General features: G+C 42.1%; 1 protein-coding gene across 2 annotated transcripts in view; it reads left to right on the plus strand.

The window, feature by feature from the left end:
- Positions 1 to 13,342, plus strand: part of LOC118402457 (serine/threonine-protein kinase PRP4 homolog) — a 44,463-nt gene that overhangs the window by 19,864 nt on the left and 11,257 nt on the right. For both annotated transcript variants that reach the window (XR_008077518.1, XM_052477290.1), the window contains exons 9-10: positions 96 to 243; positions 900 to 1,037. Coding sequence is in view for 1 of the 2 variants with exons in the window: in XM_052477290.1 (XP_052333250.1) it covers positions 96 to 243; positions 900 to 1,037 (286 nt within the window). In the remaining variant the exon portion in view is untranslated. The remainder of the gene's footprint in view (positions 1 to 95; positions 244 to 899; positions 1,038 to 13,342) is intronic.

Here is a 13,342-nt window from a genome sequence, read left to right on the forward strand (position 1 = left end):
TGTATTTTTAATCTACATTATCCGTCAGAATTGTTAGAAGCGAAAGTTCCCTATCCATAACCAGCTAATATATTCTGTGTTTTGATGTTTGACAGGACTAAATATCGGGGAGATACTGGACAAGCGGTACAGCGTGTACGGCTACACGGGCCAGGGGGTGTTCAGCAACGTCATCCGCGCCCGAGACGTGGCTCGCGCCAGCCATGAGGTGGCCATCAAGATCATTCGGAACAACGAGCTCATGTGAGTGTCAGTCTACCAATAGTTAGTCCTGGGCCCTGTTCAGCAGCTAAATGGAGGGAAACAGGGGAGATATTACTTGAACTTGCCTGTTGCAAAAAAGTTTTGCTCGGTGTGCACCACTGAACACAACTCATCAAACTCATAATGTGAACTTTCCCTCATCACTATGCCTTTGTTACATGGAAGAAGCTTGTATTTAATATTTTTACAAGGGTAGCCACCTTCCTCCTGGAGGGATGGGTGTGTAGGCTTTTGTTCTAACCAGGCTCTAACACCGGATTCCACTAACCTCTACTTCCTTAGCTGAATCTGGTCTGTCAGAGCAGGGCTGGAACAAAATACTGTGTATTCATTAGTCTGATTCCGTTGCAAAACATTTTGCAACAGAAACCGTTTACTCCAAATGGGAAATGTTTTCCAACGAAAATTAGAGTTTCTATTGGACAAATTAATATATGACCCTCCCAGTTTGGTTCCGTTTGCTTCTGTTTGGTTCTTAGAGTAAATGGTAAACGGTTTCCGTTGCTAAATGTTTTGCAACAGACGAATGAATACTCCCCAGTACACCCATTAGCTCTCCAGGTGGACCTGTCCTACTGGGACGCCAGTGTGTCCATAACTTGAGACTCATCCCAGTGATCTCTCTGCCCTAACAGGCAGAAGACTGGGCTGAAGGAGCTGGAGTTCCTTAAGAAGCTCAACAATGCTGACCTGGACGACAAGTTCCACTGTCTGCGGCTCTTCCGACACTTCTACCACAAGCAGCACCTCTGTCTGGTCTTCGAGCCTCTCAGGTACACCAACAAGGCCACTGGCTCCCCTAGATTGAGTACAGTGTTTCCCCTTTCACTGTATAGGCAGTAGGGCTTACCCCATTTAGCTGACTGGTAGATTGTTTGGTCGATTGGCTGTTGGTCGCCCGAGATTTCTTTAGTCGAGCAGTAGCATGGTAGTACAAGGCTCTATCTGATTCGTGCCTGTCTGAGTGGATTAATCCATTGTAGGGGCTGTGTGGATGGCACAGTCCACTCTAAGACATTTGCTACTCAAATTGTACATGGTTATGTAAGAACAACACTAATACAAATGATATTGTTTTATAACAAATGCCCTTTCCTCCCCGTCGGATAGCGGGTCGCTGTCCGCGGTTCTGAAACGCATCAGTGCGCTGTTGAATTGGCGCCTTTTCCTAGACCATGTTGCTATGTGCATAATGGCAAAGTTAACCAGCATATTGGTGTTGAGAACAATGCGGTGTAGGCAGCTGCGGAGTTAGGAGTTGAGAAAACAGCCCCTGCCTTAATTGTCAAAGAAAAGTGAAGGAATCCCCAACTTAATTGGGTCTGTAATCAATAGCTTAATTGTTAAATGTGCCTGGCTTTATAAATCATCCAATAATATACTGTATCTACAGAAATAAGATAGATCCTGCTTCTGTTGCCTGTTGGAGTGTTTAATTGATTCCTACTGATTCCGTTAGCCCCAAGCCTCACGCAACCACAACATGTCGGATAAACAATTTCACAAAGTCGTCTGTTTTTAATCTTTGCAACGCTGTAATAAAGGCTTTACGCTTTTTTTTGTTTTTTTTTGTTAGAACAGCCTCTCGGGTATTTATAATTTATTCACACGGTTCCATATTGTCCTGAAAAATAATATAATAACCTTTGTTTTTCTTGATCCTTATTGTTATTATTACTATTATTGTAATGTCATTAGCATTAGTAGGCATAGTATAGCGGCCTTGTATAACAACCATCGAGCTGTAGGCCTAAGGGCGTCAGCACGCTTCAGTTCGGCTGGCGGCTTGTCGAAGTCAGCTTGACTGAACACGTGTGCTCGCAAAAAAAGCGGAAACTGTTTTTCCATTTTGAGACAGAAATTTGTCATAAATTGATGTTTTTGCCGAGGAGATCTTAGATGCACAATTTTACATATAACTAAGATGTTTGGTGCAGTATTTCTAAATGAAAAAATATGCTGAATGACAACAGACTTTACTGAAGAATCCCTACTGTTGACCAATCACAGACAAAGGGGCGTAGACTTCGGCTACCGACATCGGCTTGCTGAGAATTTTTTTTGTGTGTCTGAATAACCGAAAAAACCCTTATACCAAAGTCCAAAACGAACAAAACACCACAAAAAGAAAGGATGACCAAGGCACTCTTCATATAATTAATTAAAATGGCTTTATATGTATGGCATGTTAAAACCTTTTGCTCCTACCCGACACGCAGGCGTCCCATCTAGACATCTGGAAATGCAAATGCGCTACGCTAAATGCTAATAGCACTCGTTAAAACTCAAACGTTCATTAAAATACACATGCAGGGTACTGAATTAAAGCTACACTCGTTGTGAATCCAGGCAACAAGTCAGATTTTTAAAATGCTTTTTGGCGAAAGCATGAGAAGCTATTATCTGATAGCATGTAACACCCCAAAAGACCCGCAGGGGACGTAAACAAAATAATTAGCATAGTCGGCGCTACACAAAACGCACAAATAAAATATAAAACATTCATTACCTTTGACCATCTTCTTTGTTGGCACTCCTAGATGTCTCATAAACATCACTATTGGGTCTTTTTTTCGATGAAATCGGTCCATATATAGCCTAGATATCGATCTATGAAGACTGTGATCAAGGAAAAAAATTGCGTTTTATAACGTAACGTCATTTTTTTTAATTAAAAGAGTCGACGATAAACTTTCACAAAACACTTTGAAATACTTTTGTAATGCAACTTTAGGTATTAGTAAACGTTAATAAGCGATCAAATTGATCACGAGGCGATGTATATTCTATAGCTGTACGTCTGGAAATAATTTCCGGGTAAATCTCAACCAAAATATCCGATCGGAGACCGGAAGAAAGGCGCTACCTTGTGTCCGTTTGACCAAGAAACAAATTGTAAGCAAATGACAAGACTGTTGACATCGTGTGGAAGCTGTAGGTATTGCAACCTCGGCCCCATTTAATGTGGTTCACATTCAACAATGGGTTCTAGTGGCGCATGGATATATTTTCGCATTTTCAGTGATCAGATTTTCCTGCGCTTTTCGATGAAACGCACGTTCTGTTATAGTCACAGCCGTGATTTAACCAGTTTTATAAACGTCTGAGTGTTTTCTATCCACACATACTAATCATATGCATATACTATATTCCTGGCATGAGTAGCAGGGCACTGAAATGTTGCGCGATTTTTAACAGAATGTTCGAAAAAGTAGGGGATAGGAGTAACAGGTTAAATAGAAACAAAGTTTTAAAAATCTGACGCGTTTCGGCTGCATGGCCTTCGTCAGGGAGTACAAAGAAATAATACAATGTCCTTTTTTTTAACAGCTTTTCCAATTAGCCCTAATTGGAAGAGGGAGTGGTTACAAAATTGATTGGACACGCCTAGTAAACAATACTATACACATTAAAAAGTGAAATACTGTAGCTATGTTATCAAAAAATTAAACTCCAAGCTAGAAGTATCAGAACACCTAGAAAGGTAGTTCTATCCTTAAATATGACTGGGAGAAGCGTCAAGAATAAGAAAGCAATTATATTCAATACTACACTAGAACACAGCAAAACATGAACATGAACAACAACAGTCTAAACATCGCTGACGGCAATTGAGCAAAATGTCCACTAGATGACAGCAAATGAACCTATCACGACCCTACAGGAAGGGTGAGAAATCCAGATCTAAACCAGGGTATTTAGTGGCCTGTAGTTTGTAAATCCATATCTTCATTTAAACCAGGGTATTTAGTGGCCTGTAGTTTGTAAATCCATATCTTCATTTAAACCAGGGTATTTAGTGGCCTGTAGTTTGTAAATCCATATCTTCATTTAAACCAGGGTATTTAGTGGCCTGTAGTTTGTAAATCCATATCTTCATTTAAACCAGGGTACTTAGTGGCCTGTAGTTTGTAAATCCATATCTTCATTTAAACCAGGGTATTTAGTGGCCTGTAGTTTGTAAATCCATATCTTCATTTAAACCAGGGTACTTAGTGGCCTGTAGTTTGTAAATCCATATCTTCATTTAAACCAGGGTATTTAGTGGCCTGTAGTTTGTAAATCCATATCTTCATTTAAACCAGGGTACTTAGTGGCCTGTAGTTTGTAAATCCAAAAACGTTCCCTTTGGTTTAACTGTTTAAGACGTTCCCCTTTTCTAATTGAGGTCGGAACATGATCAATACCCATAGCTTGTAGGGAGGCAGGGTTGCCATGGTGTAAGAACTTGTAGTGCCTTGCCATGGTGTAGTCTTCATTGCCTACCCATATGGCGTACTTGTGTTCAGCTAAGTGGTCTTGAAGGCGTCTCTTTGTCCGTCCAATGTAGAACACCTTGCACTGTGGACATTCCAATCTATAGATGACATGAGGGGTTTTGCAGTTAATGAAATGCTCGACGTAATACTTCATTTTAGGAGCTGTGTCAACAAAATACTTTTTCTGTTCAATATTTCTGCAATGGTTGCATTGGTTACATTTAAAAGAGCCTTTGGGTTTGTGGTCAAGCCAAGTTTTTTCAGAGTCACCCAGAAGATACCTGTGGACTAATTTGTCATTTAGGATAGGAACGGTGGGTTATCTGCCTCGTTCAGGGGCAAAACGACAGATTTTCACCTTGTCAGCTCGGGGGACCCAATCTTGTGACCTTACAGTTAACTCCAATGCAATAACGACCTGCCTCTCTCTCGTTGCACTGCCTTTTACGCGAATGCAGTAAGCCAAGGTAAGTTGCTAGCTAGCATTAAACTTATCTTATAAAAACAATCAATCATAATCACTAGATAACTACACATGGTTGATATTACTAGATATTATCTAGCGTGTCCTGCAATATGCAACATATAATCTGACTGAGCATACAAGCTTACAAGTATCTAAGTATCTGACTGAGCGGTGGTAGGCAGAAGCAGGCGCGTAAACATTCATTCCAACAGCACTTTTGTGCGTTTTGCCAGCAGCTCTCCGTTGTGCGTCAATTATTGCGCTGTTTATGACTTCAAGCCTATCAACTCCCGAGATGAGGCTGGTGTAACCGAAGTGAAATGGCTAGCTAGTTAGCGCGTGCTAATAGCGTTTCAAACGTCACTCGCTCTGAGCCTGTGGTTGTTTCCCTTGCTCTGAATGGGTAATGCTGCTTCGAGGGTGGCTGTTGTCGTTGTGTTCCTGGTTCGAGCCCAGGGAGGAGCGAGGAGAGGGACGGAAGCTATACTGTTACACTGGCAATACTAAAGTGCCTATAAGAACATCCAATATTCAAAGATTAATGAAATACAAATGGTATAGTTAGAAATAGTCCTATAATTCCAATAATAACTACAACCTAAAACTTCTTACCTGGGAATATTGAAGACTCATGTTAAAAGGAACCACCAGCTTTCATATGTTCTCATGTTCTGAGCAAGGAACTTAAACGTTAGCTTTCTTACATAGCACATATTGCACTTTTACTTTCTCCTCCAACACTTTGTTTTTCCATTATTTAAACCAAATTGAACATGTTTCATTATTTATTTGAGGCTAAATTGAATTTATTGATGTATTATATTAAGTTAAAATAAGTGTTCATTCAGTATTGTTGTAATTGTCATTATTACAAATAAAAAATATTTAAAAATCAGCCGATTAATCGGTATTGGCCTTTTTTGGTCCTCAAATAATCGGTATCGGCGTTGAAAAATCATAATCGGTCGACCTCTAAAACACACTACTGTTGCGACACCTTTGTCTGCTTTTTTAACCACAATCTGTTAATTTTTGGACAATGATTGAACTGCATCCCTCTCTGTCTTCGAAATATTATCTTGTGTTTGGTTGGAGTAAATTTGACCGATTCTCCACATGAAAATTCACCTTCTTGGCAAATGTATTTAGTGTGGCATTCTGGACGATGGGACAAAAGGCGGACTTGGGCTTACAAGGTGTTTTGAGGGCAAAGATACTGCCTGACCTGAGACACTGGTCTCTGTAGTTAGAGAGATGTTTCGCTTGTACCCGACCTTCAGATGTAGATTCCTGTAGAAACGAAATAGGTCAATCTTTGTATTAAATTCATTAGTTGAGTATGTGGTGGGCAAAGGACAGTCCTTTAGACAAGACCCTTACGCAATCATCAGAAAGGGGTTCTCCAGATATGTTGATCACAGCCTTGTTCTGGTCCGTGTGGTTGGATAGTCTTGATTTCTTCCTCCCCCTCCGTGTCGGCCTCTTCCGCGTCCTCTCCTTGTCTTGTTGAGGATCCTGCGTGACTCCTCTTCCCGACCTAAAAAATCTTGGGAGGAGCTGGCCTCTGAGTGTCTGGGGTGATCCTCATTGTCACTGCTCGTAAAGTTGAAAAATAAAGATCTACTCTTCCTCCTCTGCGGATGTGATTCTGAATTATTGCTCATTGGTTTTCTCCAGGCAAAGACCTTGCCATCTCTATAGTCTACTTCACAAATTGTTGTCATTTATATGTGCACAAACTCTTCCAAACTCTTTCGGCTTGGAAGTATGCGGACATCTTAAGAGCGCATCCTATTTAGTCTTAAAATTGTAGCTTACTTAGGCCTATATTTCAATAATTATATAGGCAACTGTATTCATTCATGTCATCACACAGCAGACGAGTCATTCATGATTTGAAATGCAATCAAGCATTTAGTTTTAAAATAAAATAACGCGAACCTTGAATAATTTGCGTAGAAAATAAATAAACAGTTCCATTTCGGGAAATTGCATTCACAAAATAATTTTTGCTGTAATAAAGGCTACACAACAGACTCTGTTACGCTAATAATTTCTTTACTGTTTACATTGTTCCAAATGGAGAGAAAAAGAAGAAGATAAATTAAATTGTAATCTAACAACACCTGTTTTGCACACATAATATGCATGCAGCATTTGCTCCTTACCTTTTTATTGATTTTCCACAACTTGTCAAATTTATTCCACACATCTGACTTCCCCATTATCTCCTGAGCAACCAGTAAACATTCCCTGTGTCTAGTTTGTCACGCCCTCTGCATCCATTTTGCATGCATACATGTCACGTAAAGAAAGCAAGGGTTGAGGGAATAGGGAATGTTTTCCCTAAACAAATTAAGGATTTCGGTAACAGAACTTTTCAGTCAGAAATGGCTGTAATTATGTTTCAACTTCAGCGACTTCACACAGTGCGATAAACACTGTTGATGTTCTGTGGTGGTCACTGCGTTGAGAGACAATGGGTGCTAGTCACTCACTGTACATTTTTTTTTAACACACTTCAGCAATTCTATGCCCGGCACAATCAAATCAAATCAAGTCATTATTTCACAAACTTAGTGCATATAGTTGATTTGATTTAAAATACATAGGATGTGGTCCTTCTGTAGCTCAGTTGGTAGAGCATGGCGCTTGTAACGCCAGGGTAGTGGGTTCGATCCCCGGGACCACCCATACGTAGAATGTATGCACACATGACTGTAAGTCGCTTTGGATAAAAGCGTCTGCTAAATGGCATATATTATTATATATTATTATATTATTATTATATTATTATTATTATTATTATTATATTATTATTATTATATATTATGTGTCTATACAGTGCATTCGGAAAGTATTCAGACCCCTTCGCTTTTTCCACATTTTGTTTTGTTACAGCCTTATTCTAAAATTGATTTTTTTTTTTAAATCATCAATCTACACCAGACCTGGGCAACTCCAGTCCTCAGGGACCTGAGTGGTGTCACACTTTTGCCCCAGCTAACACACCTGATTCCAATAATCTACTAATCATGATCTTCAGTTAAAAATGCAATTAGTTTAAATCAGGTGTGTTTGCTAGGGATGGGGAAAAGTGTGACACCAGTCAGGTCCCGAGGACTGGAATTGCCCAGACCTGATCTACACATTACTCCATAATGACAAAGGGAAAATTTCATAAATACCTTATTTACATAATTATTCAGGCCCTTTGCTATGAGACTTGAAATTGAGCTCAGGTGCATCCTGTCTCCATTGATCATCCTTGAAATGTTTCTACAAGTTGATTGGAGTCCCCCTGTGGTAAATTCAATTCATTGGATATGATTTGGAAAGGCACACACCTGTCTATAGAAGGTCCCACAGTTGACAGTGCATATCAGAGCAAAAACCAAGCCATGAGGTCAAAGGAATTTTCCGTAGAGCTCCGAGACATGATTGTGTTGAGGCACCACCAAAACTCTTCTGAGAGCTGAGCAATCGGGGGGAGAAGGGCCTTGTTCAGGGAGGTGACCAAGATGGCGCTGACAGAGGGGGTCGCCTCGCTTCTAGTCCTTAGGAAACAATGCCGAATTTTGTATTTTTATGTATTATTTCTTACATTGCTTGCCCAGACAATCTTAAGTGTTATTACATACACTTAAGGGAGAACTATTGGATATCAACGCAACGGCAACTTATCAACATTCCGACCAGGAATACGACTTTCCCGAAGCGGATCCTTTGTTTGCAAACCATCCAGGGTATTTGATCTGATTCCAGAGACCCAAAACGTCGCCACAGAAGAGAGAGATGAAGCGGCCTTCTGGTCAGACTTCGGAGGCGTGCACACCACCCACCACTTCCGAGTTTATTACTCACCAATGGGATTGTAACATACTCTGTTTAATGGAAAGATGGCTCTCTCAGGATATGTTGTCGGAGTCGGTACAGCCACCGGGATTCTTTATGCGTCGCACCGACAGAAATAAACATCTCTCTGGGAAAAGGGGTGGGGTGTATACTTCATGATTAACGACTTATGGTGTAATCGTAACAACATACAGGAACTCATGTCCTTTCCTCACAATCAAATGCCGACCATATTATCTCCCAAGAGAATACTCGTTGGTTATTGTCACCGCCGTGTATATCCCCCCTCAAGCCGATACCACAACGTCTCTAATGGAACTTCACTGTACTTTATGCAAACTGGAAACCATACATCCTGAGGCTGCATTTATTGTAGCTGGGGATTTTAACAAAGCAAATTAGAGAACAAGACTACCTATATTCTATCAGCATATTGATTGTAGCACTCGTGCGGGCAATACACTAGATCACTGCTACTCTAACTTCCGCGATGCATAAAAGAGCCTCCTCTGCCCTCCCCTCGACAAATCTGACCACAACTCCATTTTGCTCCTCCCGTCATATAGGCAGAAACTCAAATAGGATGTACCCGTGACGAGAACAATTCAACGCTGGTCTGACCAATCGGAATCCACGCTTCAAGATTGTTTTGATCAAACGGACTGGGATATGTAGCCTGAAAATAATATTGATTTATACGCTGATTCGGTGAGTAAGTTTATAAGGAAGTGCATTGAAGATGTTGTACCCACTGTGACTATTAAAACCTACCCTAACCAGGATAGATGGCGGCATTCGCGCAAAACTGAAAACGCGGACCACCGCATTTAACCATTGAAAGATGACTGGGAATATGGCAGAATATAAACAGTGTAGTTATTTCCTCTGCAAGGCAATCAAACAAGTCAAATATCGGTATAGGGACAAAGGGGCACTTCACCGGCTCAAACACGAGGCGTATGTGGCAAGATCTACAGCCAATCACGGACACCGACATCTTGCTTCCAGACAAACTAAACACCTTCTTTGCCCGCTTTAAGGATAATACAGTGCCACCGACGGAACCCGCTACCAAGGACTGGGGGCTCTCCTTCTCTGTGGCTGACGTGAGTATGACATTTAAACTTGTTAACCCTTGCAAGGCTGCCGGCCCAGACAGCATCCCTAGCCGCGTCCTAAGAGCATGCGCAGACCAGCTGGCTGGTGTGTTTACGGACATATTCAATCTCTCCCTATCTCAGTCTGCTGTCCCCACATGCTTCAAGATGGCCACCATTGTTCTTGTACCCAAGAAGGCAAAGGTAACTGAACTAAATGACTACCGCCCGTAGCACTCACTTCTGTCATCATGAAGTGCTTTGAGAGACTAGTCAAGGATCCTATCACCTGCACCTTACCTGCCACCCTAGACCCACTTCAATTTGCATACCGCCCCAATAGGTCCACAGCCGATCCAATCGCCATCACACTGCACACTGCCCTACCTTTGGAAGAATGCTGTTCATTGACTATAGCTCAGCATTCAACACCATTGTACCCTCCGAGCTCATCATTAAGCTTGAGGCCCTGGGTCTCAACCCCGCCCTGTACAATTGGGTCCTGGATTTCCTGAATGGCCGCCCCCAGGTGGTGAATGTAGGAAACAACATCTCCACTTCGCTGGGGCCCCACAAGTGTGCGTGCTCAGCCCCTCCTGTTCACCCATGACTGCGTGGCCATGCATGCCTCCAACTTAATCATCAAGTTTGCAGACGACACAACAGTAGTAGGCTTGATCACCAACAAAGCCGAGACAGCCTATAGGGAGTAGGTGAGGGTACTTGGAGTGTGGTGTCAGGAAAACAACCTCTCACACAACGTCCACAAAACAAAGGAGATGATCGTAGACTTCGGGAAACAGCAGAGGGAGCACCCTCCTATCCACATCGACGGGACAGCAGTGGAGAAGGTGGAAAGTTCCTCGGCATGAAATCGTGGACAAACTGAAATGGCCACACAGACAGTATGGGGAAGAACCTCAGCAGGTTGAAGAAATGTTGCTTGTCATCTAAAATCCTCACAAACTTTTACAGATGCACAATTGAGAGCATCCTGTCGGGCTGAATCACAGCCTGGTACGGCAACTGCACCGCCCACACCCGTTGTCACAGGAAGGCCAAAAAGATAACCAAGGACGACAACCACCACCCAAGCCACTGCTGGTTCACCCCGCTACAATCCAGAAGACAAGGTCAGTACAGGTGCATCAAAGCTGGGACAGAGAGACAGAAGCTATTTTTCAATCTCAAGGCCCTGATGGCTCTGACTGTTAAACAGCCATCACTAACACAGAGAGGCTGCTGCCTACATACAGACTTGAAATTATTGGACACTTTAATGAATAGTCACTTTCAATGATGGCACTTTAATAATATATGCATATCTTGTATTACTCATCCCATATGTATATACTGTATTTTTACACCATCTATTGCATCTTGCCTATGCCGCTCAGTCATCACTCATCCATATATTTATATGTATTCTCTTATTCCATCCCTTTACTTAGACGTGTGTGTATGAGGTAGTTATTGTGAAATTGTTTTATTATTATTACACTCGCAATAACATCTGCTAAGCATGTGTATCTGACCAATACAATTTGATTTGATTTGATCAAGAACCCGATGGTCACTCTGACAGAGTTCCTCTGTGGAGATGGGGAAAACCTTCCAGAAGGACAACCATCTCTGCAGCACTCCACCAATCAGGTCTTTATGGTAGAGTGACCAGACAGAAGCCACTCCTCAGTAAAAGGCACATGGAAGCCCACTTGGAGTTTGCCAAAAGGCACCTAAAGGACTCAGACCATGAGAAACAAGATTATCTGGTCTGATGAAACCAAGATTGAACTCTTTGCCCTCAATGCCAAACGTCACATCTGGAGGAAACCTAGCACAATCTCTATGGTGAAGCATGGTGGTGACAGCAGAGACTAGTCAGGATTAAGGGAGAGATGAACGTAGATCCTTGACAAAAACCTGCTCCAGAGCACTCAGGACCACGGACTTGGGCGAAAGTTCACCTTCCATCAGGACAACGACCCCAAGCACACAGCCAAGACAACGCTGAAGTGGCTTCGGGACAAGTCTCTGAATGTCCTTGAGTGGCCCAGCCAGAGCCCAGACTTGAACTGATCGAACATCTCTGGAGAGACCTGAAAATAGCCCAACCCAACCTGACAGAGCTTGAGAGGATCTGCAGAGAAGAATGGGAGAAACTCGTGAAAATACAGGTGTGCCAAGCTTTTCGCGTCATTCCCAAGAAGACTTGATGCTGTAATCGCTGCCAAAAGTGCTTCAACAAAGTACTTAGTAAAGGGTCTGAGTACTTATGTAAATGTGATATTTCATTTTTTTAATGTAATAAATCAGCTACAAATTCTAAACCTATTTTTGCTTTGTCATTATGGGGTATTTTGTGTAGATTGCTGAGGATTTCTTTATTTACATTTTTTTAGAATAAGGCTGTAACGTAACAAAATGCTGAATAAGTCAAAGGGTCTGAATACTTTCCGAATGCACTGTATATGGAAAATTACACATTTAAACATTTCAGCCAATCAATTGGTCGAAAGAACAGCCTCTCAGTCAGGGGCAGTCCTAATAGGCAGTGTGGGCCCCTCCGCATAGGTCTGCTCTCCCTTTCTTTGTAAAGTCATTTGGTTTCAATTGAACATTTTAGTTATAAAAGCCCCAGCTGCTGATTTTGGGAAGCCTTTGCACCCTGCCCTAAAAATAATATTGGGGAAAGTGAACATAGAGTCTGTAAAGAGATGGTCTTGTTGATGCAAAGATACTGTTTGACATCTGAGAAAGTCTGCTGGTTCATCCTTGGGAGCAATTTCCAAACGCCCGAAGGTACCACGTTCCACGTTCATCTGCACAAACAATAGTATGCAAGTACAAACACCAAGGGACCACGCAGCCGTCATACCGCTCAGGAAGGAGATGCGTTCTGTCTCCTAGAGATGAACTGCGAAAAGTGCAAATCAATCCCAGAACAACAGCAAAGGACCTTGTGAAGATGCTGGAGGAAACCGGTACCTATATCCACAGTAAAACGAGTCCTATATCAACATAACCTGAAAGGCTGCTCAGCAAGGAAGGAGCAACTGCTCCAAAACCAGCGTAAAAAAGACAGACTATGGTTTGCAACTGCATATGGGGACAAAGATCGTACGTTTTGGAGAAATGTCCTCTGGTCTGATGAAACAAAAATATAACTGTTTGGCCATAATGACCATCATTACGTTTGGAGGAAAAAGGAGGAGGCTTGCAAGCCGAAGAACACCATCCCAACCATGAAGCACGGGGATGGCAGCATCATGTTGTGGGGGTGCTTTGCTGCAGGAGGGACTGGTGCACTTCACAAAATAGATGTCATCATGAGGGAGGAAAATTGTGGATATATTGAAGCAACATCTCAAGACATCAGTCAGGAAGTTAAAGCTTGGTCA

The sequence above is a fragment of the Oncorhynchus keta genome, chromosome 23, assembly GCF_023373465.1.
Source record: "Oncorhynchus keta strain PuntledgeMale-10-30-2019 chromosome 23, Oket_V2, whole genome shotgun sequence".
Lineage (NCBI taxonomy): Eukaryota > Metazoa > Chordata > Actinopteri > Salmoniformes > Salmonidae > Oncorhynchus > Oncorhynchus keta.